The sequence below is a fragment of the Cuculus canorus genome, chromosome 19 (genome assembly GCF_017976375.1).
Source record: "Cuculus canorus isolate bCucCan1 chromosome 19, bCucCan1.pri, whole genome shotgun sequence".
In the NCBI taxonomy this organism is placed as follows: Eukaryota; Metazoa; Chordata; class Aves; order Cuculiformes; family Cuculidae; genus Cuculus; species Cuculus canorus.
In genome coordinates this window covers 2,039,714-2,060,008 of record NC_071419.1, presented here as the reverse complement: position 1 = coordinate 2,060,008, position 20,295 = coordinate 2,039,714, and the positions used below count along the sequence as shown (strand labels likewise).

At 39.0% G+C, this 20,295-nt stretch overlaps 1 protein-coding gene across 3 annotated transcripts in view; it reads right to left on the bottom strand.

Annotated features, from left to right (window-relative positions):
- TTLL11 (tubulin tyrosine ligase like 11) overlaps nt 1-20,295 on the bottom strand; it is a 44,303-nt gene that overhangs the window by 5,466 nt on the left and 18,542 nt on the right. For all 3 annotated transcript variants that reach the window (XM_054084215.1, XM_054084214.1, XM_054084216.1), the window contains 2 exons: nt 4,178-4,435; nt 1,722-1,828 (listed from right to left, as the gene is read on the bottom strand). In XM_054084215.1, coding sequence (XP_053940190.1) covers nt 1,722-1,828; nt 4,178-4,435 — 365 coding nt within the window. The remainder of the gene's footprint in view (nt 1-1,721; nt 1,829-4,177; nt 4,436-20,295) is intronic.

Below are 20,295 nucleotides of genomic sequence, written 5' to 3'. Positions count from 1 at the left end.
GGGGTCTGAGGGTTATCAGAGTGGATGCGAAACCATTATAACCATTTCTCACTGCAGGGAAAGTAACTACATCGAAGAACACCCGACCTTTGGTCTGAGCAGAAGATAAGAGCCAAACTCATGAAAGAAGAACATTGACCTTTCAATTAGCTTGTTTTCCTTTGAAAGGAACTTATGAAAAATCTGTCTTCAAAGCCCACAAGTGAAGGTGGACAAACTCCACCGTGGGTACTGGTAAACTGACGGCGGTTTGTAACTTCGGACTGAATGGTGTGATTTAGACAATAGGCATCTGGACACTCAGAAAGAGATGTCCTTTTTTAAGGAGATGAAACTGATTTTTCTGTTTATCTGTAAATCCAGAACAAATAACCAAACAATACAATCAAGTTTTCAACAGAAAAAAAAAAAAAACATGGCTGGAATGCTCCCTCCAGCCTGCTTATTAAATTGTGGGGGATTTCTTGTAAAAGCTTAATATTCTAAATGCAACAGGGTAACAGAAAGTATTTATATTCATTTTTGTAACCACTCAACTGCATTATCAAGAAGAAATGCGATGGTAACACAGTAAATCATCAAGGAGGCTGGGAATAAGATCACACAGTCTAATAAACATTTTTCCTTTTGGCTTTCAAGCTGTAGAAAATCCTTAGTGCTGTTTAGCAAACAGCCTCCCATAGTCTCTGTTCTTGGCTAACAGCTTTAAGTACTGCATTTTAATTTAAATGCATATTCCTAAACTGGAAGTAAATAATTTACATGAATGACTTATAATGTTTCTCCCATAGGCTGTGCAAGGTCAAGGACAGGGAGTGGCGCACCACGGTTCTGACCCCGCTCTCCTGCAGGTGCCTCTGACAGTAAGAAGGCACAGAAGTGAATGCTCGCTGGGGGAGATGAATTTCTTATAGAAAAATAATTCTTTCATTCTTTCTTATAGAAAAATCATTCTTTCAGTCTCTCCGAGTACACTTGTACCCTTAGCTTTACAATCTAAGTTAGATGTAAAAATGTTTAGAAGTCCCTAATTGACTCCCGTTCCTGCATGAGCCACCAGGAACACAATATCCATGAAGCAGTGCTTGTAGCAAAACCCGCAGCGACTCACCCTTACTAAGAGCCTATTTAATAGCTGAGTGCTGCACGAGTTTGTGCAAAAGCTATTGTCCTTCCCTCACCCATCAAAAAGACTATGAAAATGAAACAGGGAGCATACTACTGGGAGAGAATTCTCTGGGGAATGAAAAGTAATACAGGTAGTTTTGTTTGTCCCCAAAGTAACATGTTCAAGGAACAGAATTAAATAAAAAAGAGAATTTAAGTGTATTTATTTCTACCTCCTGCATAGCTCTTTGTCTGGTTGTTTTTTGCTAGACCATGCAAGCTACTCTAATATAGACATACCTCCTTACACCGTAATTCAACTGGAGGCTCCACTGGGAATGTTTTTAAACACTCCCCTGCAAACAGCAACAAGAATTACAAATGTAAAATTGCAAGCGTAAGAAGGGCCTTGCAGAAGATTTGCTCCTATAAATATATTGAAAACTAAGACAGAGGTGAAAGGAAACTGCCACAGAACTAAACAAAGGAATTTGTTGTACATGCCTCAGATGTACATGCCTTGTTCTCATTCTTTTTACTAAATGTTTGAGGTGTTTGAGCTACAAATCTACAAAAATCAGCTTCCATAGTCTTCAAATACAAAACAGCATTACCTGATTCTTTGTGCTCAATTCCCATGCTGTTCCACCTTCTCGTGATATCAATATATAAGATATCTACAGAAGCCATTGAAAAACTGCTGTTACTCAGCTTGCAGTTTCTGTTAGAAAGAGACAAAATAAAGAAGAAATTCTTACTACGTCCAAACTTCCAAGTTAAAAAAATATTCTGCAAGGGCAACTGAGAGAAGACTGGGAGAAAAGTTTACCCATGTCATATGTACACATCCACCATAGCACGCTTAGTCTGATAAAAGACATCCAGATATTAAACAAACAAGGGGTCGGTATGTTTATGTATCTGAAGTGGTAAAGGCCCTGAATATTCCATCTCCTGCACATAACTGCTGCTGCCTGTTCAGATCACACAGGCACCACCTCTGCCAGAAGCAGCTCTGGGCAGGAGTGGCCCTTTTTAGAAGGACACACCTTAATCCAGCTGGCATGGGCAACCTCACACCAATATCTAGCCACAAACAGGCAGCACGTCAGGTTCAAGATTAACTGGATTATTCACGGTTTGCAACAAAGCAGAAGAAAAAAAAGAAGAAAACCTTGAATACTTCAATTAAAAACGTGTCGACTACTACAGACAGCTTTCTCCTTGGCTATTGCTTCTACTCTTCCTGAGGCTGTAACAGAACCGAATCAATTGGTACACTGTGAAACCCAACACAAACGTGCACAGGCAGAGCTTGCACAGAGAAATACTCTTTTATTTGACTGACTGATCCTGTTTGGGAAAGGTTGGAGGAGGACTTTCAGACACAAAATGACCTCTCCATTCCCCACCACTGACCAGATTTACCCTGTGTGTTACCGAACACTGCAGGGAGAACAGCAGCACCGCTGGGTCCGTCTTGGGTGTTTGGTGATAAGCACATGTAGGAGACCTGCTGCCTGTGTGGCCCGAGCCTGCAGCGCGGTGCTGATCAGTGTGTAAGAACCAGCCATCTGTCCAGGATCTCCAGATGTCTGGCAGCCTGGCTGGAACCAGTGCACAAGCCAAAGAGCTGGCCAAAATTTCTAGCCAGAAAACAAACAAACAAAAACCTCAACTCCCCAAAACCAGACAATCTTACTCTTTTGTAGCCTAAGCAGAGCTCTCCTAAGTCAGAGAGTTAAGGTCTGGCCTAGACAGTCCCAAAAGAGTCTTAGGTAGCATCCAAGCAAGGACTAGAGCCATGTTCGGCATTTCCCTTTTAGTTATTGCTTTAGAATGAAGAAATTATTGAAGTGGAACAGATTTTGATTAGCTAAATCTGAGTGGATAGTCTCTGCATCCATATGCCCACACACGCGCACACACACCCCATCACCCCTGTGTACCATTCTATTCTCAAAAAGTGATGCAGCGCACACCCTAGAGACGTGATCTTATTTCTGAAATGAGTGGAAATGACTGCATTTCAGGGAAGGGCCACATAGTTGGTATAGATTCTCTGGGGAAAAATAAAATATCTGCCAATATTAAAAAGTTTAAGATGCATTAGGAGACTGCAAACACCATTTCACTGAGATAAGGCAATTTATTTTAATATTCTTAAAAGAAAATGTTGGCATTTACTCTGTTCCTCTGACAAGTGCCAAACCAAGGCTGGACTAAACAATAGAAAACACAGAACTGGAAACAATCCTTTTCTGGTCTGTGGATAGAGCAGATGCCTTCAGTCATTTTCTATATATCCTAATTTGTATAAATTGAATTGTTTATATTCATTCCTGAATGTTAAATGCATCTGCATAGAAACAGGATCTGTATTTTAAGAGTACATCTGCTGCTGCTGCTGCTTATTTCTTTTGTCATTGTCAATGAAAGACAGAAAATGAGATATTTGTACCATGACTAGAACAGATACATCCATAAAAACAATGAAAAAAAACCTTGCAAATAAAAAGCAAGTGAAAAAATAAATTGAGTTCCTGCCATTGCCAGTTGCAATTTCACAATGCAAATCCTTAGTGCACGGTACAGCAGCAACCGGCACTTGGAAGCCCTTTCCATGGCCTGGAGCAGACGGCTGTGCCCCCATAGCCAGCGGACTCGGATCTCAAGTGACCCAATTTCTCCTGTCACATTTTTGCAGTGGTATTCCTACAATTTACCGGGAACATGACATGTTGACTAAGACTGCAAATAGTACCTCCCAAAGCATCACTGATCTGCTGCAGAATGAAGACCCAGGTTCCTATAAGACAGTTTCCTAGGCCAGGTATTTTGGGAGCTTGTAATGATAAAAATATAACTATTTTATAAAAAATGCAATGGTTCAATGGAGTTTATGGGGAAAACTTTCTTTAGAAAGCATTACTAAACCTCTAAGATAAAGGGCATCCCTGTTAGAGCCTGCATTTACTCAGCAAAATGTAAGATAAGCACATGGACCAGGAGTTTTTAAGTTCTCGACCACGGTTTAAGCAATTCCTAAAGAAACCTTCACCTTACTAACCTTATAAATGTTCGGAAGCCTGTTGGCCCCAGCTTTGTTGTCCCTTTCACACCAAGAAATCGGATAAACAGAGCAGCCACTCTGTCCACAAGACGCAGGTAGCTAAACTGCTTGGCATACTTGGGAAACACTTGCTTGAGGCAAAGAGAGGGGAGGCCAGCCTCTGCGCTTTCAGCCGAATCGTATCCCGGCCCGTCTGCCCGTCTGGTGTCCAATAGCTCTTCGTCTGCTTCCGAGATGTGCTCCAAAGCCTGACACCTGTAGCACAAGAAAGATTTGTATCTTACGTTAGCCTTATTCCTGTAAGATTCAATACGCTGCCTTTCAAGACTTTCTTTTAGATTACAAAACATTATTTTATGAGATATTCGCAATAATGAAAAATCAAGAACAAACACTGAGGTCCCCTAAAGCAGAGATCAAGTTATAGGAGTATTTAAAAGGATAATGAGCCAAAAATACCACCTATAAATATAATTGATAAAGAGATGCCCCTTTACTACGTTAACTATAAGAGCTGCTGTTAACTCACAACTCCTCTTGAAACAACTGGGAGCTGGGCACAATCACATCATTTTTCTGTATGATTTGACATTTTATGTATTATACTAATTCTCTCCTTTCTCAAAACCCTGGTTTTGCTACCCCAAGGAGGTAAAAGTGGGTGCCTGCTCACTGCAGCACCACATGGTCACCCTGACCCTGCACAGTTCCTTTGGCCATTGTGTACTACAAAGAGGACAGCGATTTTCTACGCAGGCAGAAACAAATCCTAGCTATGTTCTTCCCAGGCATTGCACAAGCTGCAGAAACAGATGGAAACCATTATCAGTGTCCTGGAATTCAGGGGGTGGCTACCAATCCAGCTTCCAAATTATAAAAATTAGTATATTTTCAAATGACAGGTGATTTTAGGATCTCAAAAATATGACAGTTTGAGACATTACAATTTCCACATACCTCTTCAGCATTTTCCAACAATTATATTCCTTCAGATTTATTTCACATAAACCATTCCAAAACTGAAATACTGACAACAAGGTATGCCTGCGTGATCCCCTTACAAGGCTTCAAAAATATTTCTAGCACACTCATTGATAAGGACACTTTAGTTTAATAACAGAAAGCCTGGCTGGACATCTGACTGCATTGCTCCTTTCTGCACCCTCATCTGGAACAATGTTTTTCCCACACCATCTTTTCATCTTTTTTTTTTTTTTTTTAAGGTTCTTCTTTCCTTCCATTCTTTTTCCTTCCCTTACCAGTAATGCTCTTTAGACCACAACAGAGCTGAGGTAACAACAGGTTCTCAACACATCAGGCCCTACTCAGTTAATCTTTTCTACAATGGCAGAAGAAGATCTTTTTAACACACAGAGTTAAACATTAAAAGCCAAACATTTCAGTCTCTCCCTTCCACAGAAACGTTTTTTCCTCGAAGTAGATTCCTTGTGACGCTGTAGAGTATCCCTATTCCTTTCAAGAGGTCTTTGCACCCTCACAGAAGGTAACGAGTTGACACTGCCAAGGAACCCCCAGATAAGACCCATAAGCATTTACTATCAGCATCAAACAAATTTAGATACGTAGAAAAAAGATGAGTATCGTGGAATTTCATGACCATTACATGGGAAATGCTTGGAGATCATAATAATCTAAGATTAAACTTATTTTCCGATAATGATGAGAAGGCTTTATGTTTCCTGATAAGTAAGGTTTAAAAAGTACAGTCAGATATATTTGCAAAGAAGAAATTCTAACACCACATCCAGAAGCGATATGGTTCACATCAATGCACACTGGCACCACTCAAAAGACAATTTCTGGGCAATTCCATTATTTTTTCTTCAAATCCTCTGTGCACACTGTCAAAATACATTATTTCATCCTCATTGTCATTGCCAAATTCCCCAAATAAAGCTGATCAAGATAATGATGTTTTGAAATAAATGTTACATGTTTATTCAGCATGACATATTTGTGCTTTTATTCTGCGTTTGACATATCCAGACAAAATGAAAGATTGTTGTTCTCCTAAGCTGAGACAGTCTGATAGCTGATGGTAATTACCTGGCACCCACTAAGCATACGCAGCTTTTCATTTTCTCTCCAGTCATTTTTCTAAGTACCTATCAGCGAGAATAAGTATGATTCACACTAGGTACTAAAAAAATCAGTGCTTTTACTACATTGATCTTTTGTGTTCCTGAGCAGATTCAATGTCCTTCACAAAGTTCTGTTCCAGCAGAGGATAACAATCAACAACGTTATTATCCACTCCCAGCACTGTAGAAGTTATTAAGTCAAACCTCCAGTAAATCAGTACCTTCCAAAGGCAGCAGATTTCCTCAGCCCTCCTGCAACCATCCTGTAGCCATTCATCCATAACAAGTATTCCTGTGGGATTTTTAGCCTCTCTCTTCTACTAAATTTCCCTGAAAGATATTAATCCATTGCCAAACTGCAGCCCCTTTCAGCACAGAATACTTCAAAGTCATACTTCCAGCTTCTAGGGAGAGGCATGAAGAAAATAAATGTGACAACTCTAAGACAAAGGACCCTTACAGAAAATAAAAACAATTGGGGGGAAAAAAAGGTTTTAATCAGCATAAATTAAATGGTGGTATCTAATTTCTAAAAGACATTTTTGGCCAAGTTTTCAACCCTCTGAATCTGGGCTCAGAACTTTTTCATTCACTCACCCCTCCAGATGTTCCCTTCAAATGGCAGCAGCGTCTGCCCAGCCAGTAACAACAGATGCGACTGCTCGATGCAGCAGGCTGGAAACCTCTCCCTGCACCCAACACCAGCTCCACGTTGATTTAGGTGAACTTTGAAGATGGCAGAACCAGCATCCATGTAAAATAGCATCTATGTTCAGCCCCTTTTGGTGCTTAAGCACTCAACCAAGCCACTGTTGCTGGGATCATCAAGCTGTGACTCAAAGCATCTGTTCTTCTAAGAATATCGTTACAAACTCCTTTTCTAACCACCCTTATATCCATCAATACCAAGTATCTGTAAATGTGGTCATTTTTTTGAGATAAGACTCTAAAAATCTTTAGAAATAAATCAAAACTTTGGTCAGTATTTTGGTCGGGTTCCTCTGCTGCAGATAGCAAAGGAGAAAGAATGTTATTTTTGTCTTTAGTTATATAAAGCTTAAAGTAATAAATTATTAGGTCTGTTCTTTCTCATGGAAGCTTGGATGGTGGTTTCACTGCCACTGAGTACCCTCTGGCTCCCAAAAGAGCAAGAGCACATACAGCCAAGAAACAACAAGCATGCAGGCTTCTATTTTTAATCTTAAAATGTCTGTTCATGCATTTAAAAATTCAAATCTTCAGCCAGCTGAACCAGACCTTGGCCAAATGTGAAACCTTGCGCTCAGCAGGAAAGAAGGTTGTGTTGTTTGTAAGGTAACTCATTTTAATGATGCCTGGAAGCCCCAAACCCATTCTCATTCTAAATTCGTGTTTTGTATGGTACATTATTCATTCGTTGTTAGTGCTTTCAGTTATAAAAATACAAAGCTTTACTTTAAAAGACGTAAGCAGAGCTGAGGAAATTTCATTAGATTTCATTTTTTTATGGAAAATGCTGCAGAGACTGTTAAAGGGATCGGATCCCCAGAAATTAATAAAAAGAGAACATACTTTCTAACTTGCTTTTACAGGTTATTGCTTTTATAAAGTTCAATGATTTGTTTTCAGTTTTTAGCTTCCACCCTGTTCCCCCAGATTTCCTTAAGTTTCCTTTTCTAATGAACTAGAGCTTAATTAATTTAATCATACAATTTGGATTAAACTGAAAGTTTTATTTTGCACTTTAAATAAAACTAAGACTTTAAAAAACAAACCTGCGCACGAGCTTGCCCATATCAGTAAAACTGACCCAATACTCAGACTTGCCCATTCCGCACGCTCACCTCACCAGCAAGCATTTACACTGACTATCCAGACTACAACTCGCCACTGCTCCCACAGATGCTACTTCAATCAAGTTTATTCTCTGTAGTTCTATTTCACACACGTGTATGCACCCAATCTCAGTGTGGTCTCAACACGACTAATTAAGAAAAAATGCCTAGCTAGGTATATTACAGCCAGACGCTGTACCTATAAAAACTGAATTTTACTCTGATCTGCACATTTTTGCAAAAAACCCAGTGCACAAGGTATTTTTTGCCCTAGCGCTAGATAAATTACACTCACTTGCAAAGCTCCACTACATTTTCTTCTGTTTCACTGCCATCTGCCATCGCCACACCATAAGGGATGACAACTCTCCAAGGGTCAAGCAATCAGAGACGGGCATAAGCATTGGCAGCACGGCTACAAAAAGCACAAATACAGCTCAAAGTCCAGCAAGAATGAAAATGTAAGGGGGATTTTCACCTCCATCTCCACCGCTAATTTATCAGTCAATTGGAAAACACAGTACACATTTCTGTAATGTTACGTGTTAGATTTAAAGCATCACTAAAACCTCCTATGTATGTCAATGGTAGGGGGTTGGAACTGGATGATCTTTAAGGTTCCTTCCAACTCAAACCATTCTGTGATTCTATATTCTTACTCCAGAACGTGACTTCCAAGAAACACCTTATATGTTGTGTCATTCAGGGCTTCGCGCTGGCACTCCAGGCACAACACAGAGTTTTCACGCTTAGCCCCAGTCTCCTCGAAAACCTTGCAGAATGCCGGCAGACGACTGCTGCCGTGGAGCTGTGGGGAAGGGATCAGAAATCCAGAGGACTGAAGCAAGTCTCCAGCAAGAGAGCCTTGCACAGGGTTCTTCCATTAGCTCCTTTCTCAGGGGATTTCCACCAGGCAAGGGGAGAAGAAAGCTGAGCCCCGCACTTTAAAGCTGCTCCTCAGAATTAATTGTTCTGACTGACACAGCTGAGTCAGGCTAAATGAATGAAAGGTCAAACATAAGGTAATGCTTCTGTTGCCACACCGAATAAAAGCAAAGCTTCATTTACATACTAATGTCTGACCTCAATACATTAATTTCTCTAATTCTGCAGCTCACGACAGATCTCTCTTTAGAAATGATCAACCGTGGAGAAAATACTAACTGCATCTTTAAAAAAAGAATTTCAATTTTAATAATGCTTACGGAAAAAAAAATCTAAGACTGCTTATCTTTTATACATGATTACTAATTTATTAATGTTTCTTCCATCTATGTTTTATCCCTTTCACTCTGACCGGTCTTAATCTTTATGCAAATACAAGTTGCTGAGGGACAAACAAATTTGCAGCTACTAATTAAAGGCTTCAAAATTCACAACATTCTGTATACTTGTATGTAAAATTTAGCTGTCAAGTTCAGAATAAAACCGGGTAAAAATTGCAATATTAATATTTCTAAGAATGCTTACTTGATATATTTAGCATTTAGGGCATTGCTAGAAGTAAAAATTAAGCAATTTTTGTATCAGCTGACAACTACTTACCTAATAAAAGAAAATACTACATTCTGGATTCTGCAGCTATAATTATTCCCTCAGCTGAGCCTCTATTCTCAAAGCAAGGACTATGTTAACATAGTTAAAAGCAGGGAATATTTTGCATGACAAATCTATCTACCCACCCATTTACCACCACAGGACACGGACCTCCCAGGAAACAGAGAGGAGTTTGTACGAATGTGTGTGTGCTCCTTCGCAGAAGCCAGTCGGTTAGGAAACACTGAGTCAAAGCCAGAGCAGCGTCTTTGCATTATCAGCCATTCATGAATTTTCTTTTACGAACTAATCCCATTACTTTTATTGACACACAGAGACTCCCGGCAGTCACAGTACGCGATAGCAAGAAGTTTCATAGTTTGGCTGCATGTTGTGTGAATGAATAATGAGCATCTTTTGTTTTGTACCGGCCACTTGTATGCTTCACTTGGAGAAACTGAATATTCATCTCCTCTTCACCCTCTGGCAAAGTAAAAAACATCAAGAGCACTAGCAGTTCCTCCTTTCAAAACAAAAATAAAGTTGCATGGAGATAAAAGTATTAAATGAGTTTTGAACTCCACAGAGAGGTTTCTGAAGTTATGTTAGCAACATCATTGATATTACATATAGTTTTTTAACAACTGTGTTCTGAGGCAAAGCAACAGCAGTAGAGTCCATATTTCGAAGAGCAGAATCAATCACATTAAAAATAAGGGCTGAGAATCAGCACGTTGTTGGCAGTCAATGAACTTCATAGCATACAAAACACATTTGCAAACTGCAGCATCTATCTTGTCTTCTGGAAGCAGACAGGGTGCTGAAAGCAGTTAGAATTTCTGTCTCTCAAAGAAAAAAGAATCCATAGCGCAATTGGAGAAACAAAGCAGTTAAATCACATGACTTAGAGTTTAACTTCGTCATGAGCACAGCTACATCTAACCTTGCCTGCACCCTCACAGGCCTAACACCGCATTGGCTCAGGAAGGGGGAAAGAAATGGAGCACGCTATATTTGTTTGAGAGCTGGAAACACAATTTAGGTCAATCCAAGAGTAAATTGAAAATGTAAAGCTGCAGCCTTCCCATTTGCTTAACAAAACCAAAATAATTTATCAGATTCTCGAAGAAGTGAAATCGAAGCCCCTGCAGTCTGTCCTCAGCCATCCCAGCTGCTGTCATGCGGCATCTGCCAGCTGCAGCCTTGCCATTTGCTGCCCCACGAGTGGGATTTGTTTACCACATACCATACCCTTTGAGCTCCAGACAACCGTCCCCATACCGAGGACATTCTGCTGCCTCTTCAGATCGGGTGGATTTATCATAAAAATAAACACCTCTCATTAAAGACTAAATAGCTTGTGAAAGAAAATAGACTCAAAGTTTGCTGCCCTAACACATTGTTACTGAGAACTTCCAAGATGTAGAAACAGTGTGGATGCCAGGAGTCAGTCCAGCAGCACACCAGAGAGCAGGCGTCATTTAAAGATGCAAAGCAGACACTGCACACCCCGGATGAACATCCAGCTGGAGGTAACAGTCGCACTTGACCTCTGTTCTTATTTCTATCACATTCCCCAATACTCAGCTTAAATCACTAACATGAAGAAATGCATTGGAGGAGACTCAGATGAAATGTGCTGGGAAAAAAATAGTTATTTCCTAATTATTAATTGAGATTATTTTCCACTTTGTTTTTAGGAATAATGGCAATATCAGTCTGCATTAGCTAAGGATTTATTACTTTTAATGTAACAGAAGCAGTGAATGCTTATGCTATTACCTGTCATCCAGCTGAGCGCTGCAGAAAATATGGCATTACTATAATGATATAATGCATATGCAATGCAAAACCTGCATCGAAGGACATTGTTCCACTGTAGCAAAAAATTATTATACAGAAATCATTAAATATGGTCCCAATACTTTATTTTTTATGGAGGAAGCTTTTATTATTCCTAGTAGATTTATCTGTGTTCGCTATTTGCTTTTAAGGTACTTATGCGCCTCATTATTTCCTTTGTTTCTTTAGAAGAGTGTGCCTTAAATATAGTGATACAGGGTCCTGTGAAGGCAAACCAGTTGTAAAGGCCGATAATATATTGAAACCAACATTAAATGAGACCACCAAGTGTCTTGCAGTAGAACAGAATAAAACCTAAACCCCATGGTATTCCTTCCCATGTGGAAATAACTCTTAGAAAGCAGGCGTGATTATCCTAGGGCAGAAAAGGAGATTTACCCTGTCATCCAGCGGAGTAGAAAACAGCAGTGCAATTGCATTTTATCAGCAGTAATTGTCCTATTAAAGGTGAATTCTACATACAGCAAATGACACGACTGATGATTACACTGCTGTTAAGTCATGTGGCTTTACACTTTCATTTTGTGGCAACTGGGTGCTACGCAGCTCGATTGCTTTCTAATTTTTTCAGAAACAAGAGACCAATTATTACTTAAAAATAAGCCAATCATCTCTCCTGCTAAAAGACGAGTGGCAGCAGAAGTTAAATTATAGAGCATATCACTGCCCCCAATACATTAATTTCTGTCACTCTATCACTGTTAAAATTCGCAGCAGATATAATCTCTTTGAAGGGGGATCAAGCCATAGAAATACGAGCCTAGTTTTAAATAGAATTTTAATTTTAATGAAAGCTTCAGGGAATGATGTTTATGCTGCTTATCTTTCATACCTGGTGATTAAGTTAATTTATACTTAATGGAAGAGGATATTTCTAATCCCTAGACAGGCTCAACATCTGTCTGTGACTATGTTTTTGGAAGCCTTAAGCTGCTTGTGATTGATGTAATAAAACCCAGATCCTGCAGAACTGACACCTGAAGGATATCTGTAAGAGGGAAACTTATTTTTTTTTTTTTGCTCAATGTCTCTGCTTAAGTCAAGCCAAAATCCCAAGCACTTAATTTTGCTGTCCGTTAAAAACCTGCTTTGCACTCCCTCATCATTATTATGTGAGCAGAAACAGGGAATAAACACACAGTTCCCAGCTATGGTTATGATCTAATATTCATACTCATTATGTGCAGTACCTGAGAATATGGAACTTTTTGATGGCCTGAAGCTGAGGAGAATAATAAATATCCTTAAAAAAAAAATCAGAGAAATAATCTCCATTTTTCCTCCATTTCTCATACCATATCTATTTAAGACCAAATGCTGGTAAAATAAATGCATTTACTCTATAGTTACAACAGAAAAATCTTGAAAAGCAAGTATCTTTGTCAGGAAAAGATATTGTTATCAGCTTTGTCTCAACAAATCACACTATTCACAGCTGCACCACAAGTGACAACCGTTTGCTACGAGTTCTTCCGTTCCTACCCCGACATCATTGCCAACAAGTAATTCTTAGAAGGCCTGTGGATGTAAGAACTTGCCACTGGTACTGAGGGATATAATCTGTGCCTATGCATTCATTTATTCCATTTTACTGATACCTTAATAAAACACTTATGTGGCCCAGGAGCCCTACTCCACAGGAATGATTTCTTTCTTTCATTAGTAAGGTGATGTTCCTTAGTGTGCCCTTGGCTGATCGATTTGTTAGAACATCTTCTAGGTCGCATGAAATCTGATTTTTTTTAAATCAATTTGTTCATGGGCTATGCCACTCCTGAGAGAACAGAAAGTACAGACTGCAAATCAGCAATCGCATGACGAACGTACACAGATATAAGTGGAAAGCAAGACGAAGTATTTGAGGCTCACCCCACAGATTTCATGCAACCTAAACTATCACAGGTGGTCACAGTTTTAGGTACACACAACATACGGATCATAAAGAGGGAAATGATATGGGTACGAAATAAGACATTTTTATACCTTATACAAAGATACACGTAAGCATGCTGTATATATAGACATCTATACACCAATACACGCTATTTACACTAAAATTTATTTTACAGTAAATACTTTTACACTTATTCTATGAAAACTACCTGGTAGGAAGTAGTTTAGTATCAGAAAAATTACAGAAAAGTAGAAGTTACCAGAATTACACACTATAGACCAACTGGAAACACTAATTTAAAAGCAGGATTGCTTCTGTGCAGCACAAACATACATTTGAGAAGGTAAAAGAGAAAAAATGTCATATTAAATAAACACACACTCTTAAATTGAGACAAGGCAATTAAGCTACCATTCTGAAAATCAAATTTCATCCAACAAGTATTTAACTGCAGTTTAATAATGGAACTTGTGCCATGTACAAAAGCCATGAAAGAGCTATATACTGAATCACTATGCCTGCAGTAAGTCAAGATACCACACAAAAATTAGATTATGTTAGCAAGCTACAGAGTAGGTAGAGGTGAAGATTATTTTGCTGACAGCAGAAAATCAGCGCAAATGATTAGCATATAGAAGCGTCAGGAAAAAACAATTTGCACTCTAGTCTAACTACTAATCACCTTCTCTGTATGAAAATGGAAACTCAGTGAACCACTTGGACAGACAAGGCACACTGACATTGCCTCTGCCCCACACTTCAAGACAGAGAGGAATAAAAATGTGGGTTTAACTTCAAAATACAATAGCTTTCTTGTATTGAAAACTAAAGAGGAAATTATAATAAATTTATATAGCAATAGGACAAGGGGGAACCGTTCTAAGCTGAAAGAGGGGAGATTGAGAGGAGATCCTAGGAAGAAATGTTTTCCTGTGAGGGTAGGGAGGCCCTGGCCCAGGCTGCCCAGAGCAGTGGTGGCTGCCCCATCCCTGGAGGGGTTGAAGGCCAGGTTGGATGGGGCTTGGAGCCCCTGATCCAGTGGGAGGTGTCCCTGCCCATGGCCGGGGTTAGAACTGGATGGGCTTTGAAGCCCTTCCCAATCCAAACTATTCCATGATTCCATATTAAGACTCTTTGACAAAATGCACTGTACTGTCAGAGCTGCATGGATGTCTAGGTCACTGAGGCACAGAAGCCTGAAACAACCTGAACCAAGTACTGAAAACTAGTTGGAAATAAAGCCCTTGTTTAATGCAAAACCCCCTAATACTTTTTGGGCTGAAGAGATGTCAGCCTTGAAGGCTGCATACGGGAAGCCTTGAGTGGTGGAAATAATATCTAAAAACATCAGGGTCTTCTCTACCGTATTATTTTTGCAAGCCGACTACCTGAGGTAAAAAGGGAAACATGAATGGCCTTAACAACTACAGCAATTTCACCGTCTGAAAGGTACAGAGGGCTAACTCAGCAAAACACTCCAGTATGCACTTAAGTACAAGATGAATGAGGTCAAATATGCTATTTGTTTTATATCCTATCCAATGTAAACCAAGCAGATTTCTGACCATGCTTAATCTAAACTTCCACTGGTTTCAGCTGATGCTTGCCACCAGCAATGGCTGGATTAGCAAACAGCTCCTGGGTGCTTTGAAGCATTGCTGAGTTTGTTTTTCAAAATAAATCAAAACAATACAAAAACAGCTTACTTTCTTGGAATTCAGTCAAAGAAGGAGCACACAGCAACGGAGCTCCCACATCTACGCAGTCAGATAGCGACTGAGGCTGCAACAGCCACTGAGTGCTGTGACATCTCACTCCCAGGCTTTTTACTACATCTCAGAGATATCAATGGGACTCCTCCTGCCACAGTCGTTACTGCTGGTTACGAGGGATGCAAAACACAGTGTGCCTTATGCCACAATCTATTACCACTAAGCCTCACTTATAATCTCGAATCAAATAACTGAATTCAAAGACATATTTAGACCTGCCGCCTCCACATTCATTTTTATGCCATTTGGAAGGAGATTAAGCAGCTACGCCACTTTATTCCTGACCTCTCTTCTTCTTGGGCAAACCCTGAAGATTACAGCAACTTCTGTGGCTGCACTACAAAGATGAGAGGAAAGAGACATATTCTAATAATCTTCCTTGTCTCTGCATTGTATCACAAAGGTTTTCTCATTTAAAAATCATCATAAGAGAAAAGAAAGCAGAAGAAAAGAAAGACTTCTTAATGATCAACTTAAAATGTAATACAGTGTGAATATCTAAGAGGTGTAATTGCTACAGCACATTTTGATGCATTAAAATGGAATTGCAAAGTTCAGATTTTACAGAAATGCTTTCGACAGGTCATGTTGCTCAGTTTATTTTCAAACCTCCCTCTAGTGCTCACTAGAAATTTTAGAGAACAAAAAGCAAAGACTCATCAATGAAAATGTAATTAGATCAGCTGCACCTCAAAACATTAGGATTCAACTCTAAGCGGCAAGCCAGTCTCCATTCGCAATCTGAGGAGATAAAGCCAGACACCAGTTCACACCGGGCTGGGGGCACTGCAGCACGCCAATTATTGCAGAAGCAGAGCACGGGTTTGGAGCAATTAATTTCACAGTGCTGAAAATGAAACCTTTTAAAATTCTGCAACCCATATAAATTCTTGGCCATTAAAATTTTTAAATTAACAGGGCCTGTCATCAGCTTGCTTGCTTAGTACATTCTAAGCACTTCCAGCTGTCCCTCAATATGGGGTCACTTCAAGAGATTCAAAATAAGACTGAATTCAGTCTTTATGTTAAAATAGTGTCTTCACATTCAAGATGTTAGTGCTTAGAATACAATGTTTGAGCACACACAGACCAGCTCATAGAACTGGACTACAAATAACAGTACCTCTTGCAGTGGTAAAGGTTAAAATGGGAATAGCTGGAAATTAATCTGCTCTCAAGCATGGGTTGTTTAGTGTTGTGTTCATGTGCATTCCAATGATATTCCCCAATTTCTCTATTCTATTAACAAAGGACTAAAAATGAGAAGAAAGATGAAAATAACACCAAATAATGATAAAAAAACTCTTCTAAATCCTAGCATCCTGCATGTTCAATTACCACACGCAGCAAATTATGCTATCGTATAGAAAGGACTCTAAGCAGTCTGCATAGAAGAAAGCAAAAGGCAGATATCACCAACAACCATCAGGCTGGCAAAACGTGAAGAACGCTTTGCAAACCTGAGTAACCACCAGGGACATTTACTGAAGAGTGCAGAGTTGGACCTTGAGTCTTCCAGAGAAGGGAACTGAAGCTTTTCTGTATTATTTGTATATAACAATAATACACAAACTGACCTCATCACCACTAAGCATAACAACAGCCCAGATCTTGAACACTGTAATTTCAAAAGACTGGCGATGCATGAGAGAAGCAAGGCATTGTCCTCTTTTCACAGAATGAAAATGGTAGCAGAAGGAAAATGTTTTGTCTAAAGGTCACTGAGTAAATGGGCTGAATCAGGAACAGAAACTGCATCTTTTATGTCCTAGACCAGAGTTATTGTCACAAAACCAACTTTTCCTGCAATGGCTGGATAGAGAAAAATCGTGACGTGAATTATAGAATTCCTACTGTATCCAGGGATATAATTTTAGCTATTTTTGAAGAAGCATGATTATTGCTTGTGTATTTATGTATTTTTAGTCAATGTAAACATTTCAGATTATGTGTGAAATGGAGCCACTTACAAAACCAAAAGATCTAACCTTTCTATCAGCAGATTCTATTTTCTTTCTGTGTTAGGACTGCTGCACATACAGATTATTTGCCTACTGTTCTGCACTCAGTATTGTATTTTCTGGTTTTGCAGTAAACACTCTTGTGGTGCTTCCCTCTAAGTCACACTTAAAACCAATGTAGAACTATTCCGTGAATTGAGCAATACCAGATCTTCCTCTTCCCTTCACGGAGAGACACTTCACGCTGTAGTTTGTGGAAATTTCAGCAGAGCCTGTCCTAATCAATAGGAGAAAGGTTAAAGCTCTTAAGGATGAAGCAGATAAATAATTGGAAAAGCAAGAAGAGAGAGCAAAGATAAAGACACCTATAACATTTACTTCCCCAACCTGAACAGAGTAGCTGAGTAGTTGAAATCAGGAGTTCTTCCTGAGCAGGATGAGAAAGAGCTGTAGAAATTAATACTCTCCAGCTACAGAAAAACAAAGTTAGCATTTCACTAATCTGAGCTGAAGTAACATTGACAAACATCACATTTAAAAGTCTCCCTTCACATGTCTAACTCATCAAAAGCTACATGGGCTAATGTAACAGACAAGAATTGATACTGCAGTTGGCAGATGGCCTGAATGAACGAATAAACCAAAAAGCCCTCTAGGAAAGAGAAACGGTCTAATTCAATGTGCTCTCCAAGGGCTTTGGCAGAATGATCCTGAATATGAATGCTGGGTCGTTCTGACTGATGGAGAAAAACCCTGTGTCAGCCTCCAAAATGAACCAGAGTAGAAAGATCCATCTCAAGAAAGCCATGCATATGAGTTTATACACTCTCGGGCAGCAATAAGGCTTGGAATGAAGAGGTGGTGCTTGAGAAGCATTTGAAGAGCTGAATCGTGATCAGACTTTCAAGTGACAGGAAAGGGATACAGGAATCAACCTAAAGCTCTAGGTGTCAGATCATAAAGCCAATTAGCAAATGGAAACCAACATACCGATACTACCATAATTTGGTTTATTTTGTGCTTAGTTTGATAAGCACTAAACTCACCCCACATCTAGAACCCTGAGTAATAAATCCCTAAGGAACACAACACAGTCACAGAAGCAGAAACTATGATACATCTCAACAAGGCTGAAGAACAGTCATTATTTTCTGATCAGCAATAGCTGCTACACCAGTATTCTGCATCCCCACATGCTTATGCACCAAGTTTCTGACCCTTTTAAATCACCCTGTCACACAATCATAACCTTAGAATAAGTATAGTGAGATAAACACAGTAATCAATGGCAAGGATGACTTTATCATCATCAAAATCTGGGATAATCATACTCTTGAGACATTTTAGCACAGTATATTTTCATATTTCCATTCAACAACACAAACATCAGGGGAGGTGATGATACACAATAAAAACATAAATGGAAAATAAATGGAATACAGCCACACAAGTGATTTCCTGACTTTTTTTTTTCCTTCTTTAGGGAAGTACAAAATTTCTCCTCGATATCAAGAAACAGAATAATAGCATTAGTATTTGGAAAATGCCTTTGAAAGACAAAGGGAAAAACTGCTCTTTAAGTAAAGACCCCCATCCCTCTTGCAGTACAGTGGACAAGGTTCAACCCATCGGTCACTAACATGGCAGCAGCCACTTCCTGAAGAAGCTGCCACTTTAACATAAGCTACATTTAAGGTAGAAAATAACAGCAAACATGAATTAATCTCTGAACATTCATTTAATACAGATCACATTCTCCTCCTATAAACTACGCATTTTGTCCTATATCAGAGAAAGAAATCATTTAAAGTGAGAACGATGTCTAATCCACACAGAAGAAAAGATGAACCAACCTGTTTTGTGCAAGAAAAGAGTAAGATCTTTTGTGTAGTAAGTTCTACAAAACCTCAATTAGAATTTCTTCCTAACTACATAACACTTTGAGAAAGTCAAACTGACACACATTAATATTTAGAGAGCACTTTCTGAACAGTGACATTAGCCAGTGTTTGCATGCTGATCCTGCAAAAATCTGAGAGAAACCACATTGGGGTTCCTCCTGCTCAGAAAATTAGTTAATCATCTTTGACATTTGCTGGAGCCACAGAATCCACAGAAGAGAATCGTACCTGACATATTTTAAAAAGAAAATAAAACAATCAGAACATGGCAAATAAATTTAAAGGCTGAATTCAAATAGAAAACCACTGAAGTGGTGTGTACAGAGAATAGCACTCAAGAGAAGATAAACTAGCAATAAAACAGCAATACCATAATAGGCAATAAAACAAAACCACTCATTTTTGTGGGCACAATGAATTGATTGTTTTTATAACAGCCATGGATTAAATTACATTTTGTTTCCAAAACGTTTCAATTCTTTCTTCTGTCAATGGCTATTTCAGTGCTGAATAAAAGTCATTATGTTACTTAGGGGGCTGCACCTTCATCATCTCTAGCCTAGCAAGTAAAAAGCAGATTTTATTCCATGAGCAACTCATATTTCTAATGACAAACATGTCATAATACTATGCTTTCTTTGTCAAAAGAATGAAACGCTTATTTTCTGTCTTGAAATATGTAAGAAACTAGGCATGAAAACGCAAGAGATCATACTGGGACACAATAAACAACAGCAACAAAAACATAAAGGAGTCTCTCATTTCTAGATTAATTAGCATTAATAAACTAAGGCAAAAATATTTTTGATAGGGCAAGAAAGCAGGTCATTAGCATTGATGAGAAGATACAAATGATCTTCGTACGATGTTTAGAGCAAACCTGCTCCAAGTGATTCTCATGGCTTGCAACTGCACCACCAGTCAGTTCCCATCTAACCTCCAGTGGAGAACATACAGTATTAGCAGACAAGACGGAGGGTCCTTTTTGCTTCTCAAATCTAATGCAATTTTTAAGAGTAAATTGCTAATAATGTAATAAACACTGAACTAAAACACCTTGCTACTGGAAAGATTCAAAATTAGACACAAAAAAAGTAGAGGTTTCCAAAGCCTTTTAAAATGGATTTTCTGTTGGAGTCACAATATAAACAATGATTTGCATCAGTGATTATCTTAATTAAACTGCTGCTTACATAAGTAACGTTGATTTACTTTAAATGCTGTTCGGTGTCATTAGACCATTCATTTAATTGTGCAGATTTCCTTTAGCTG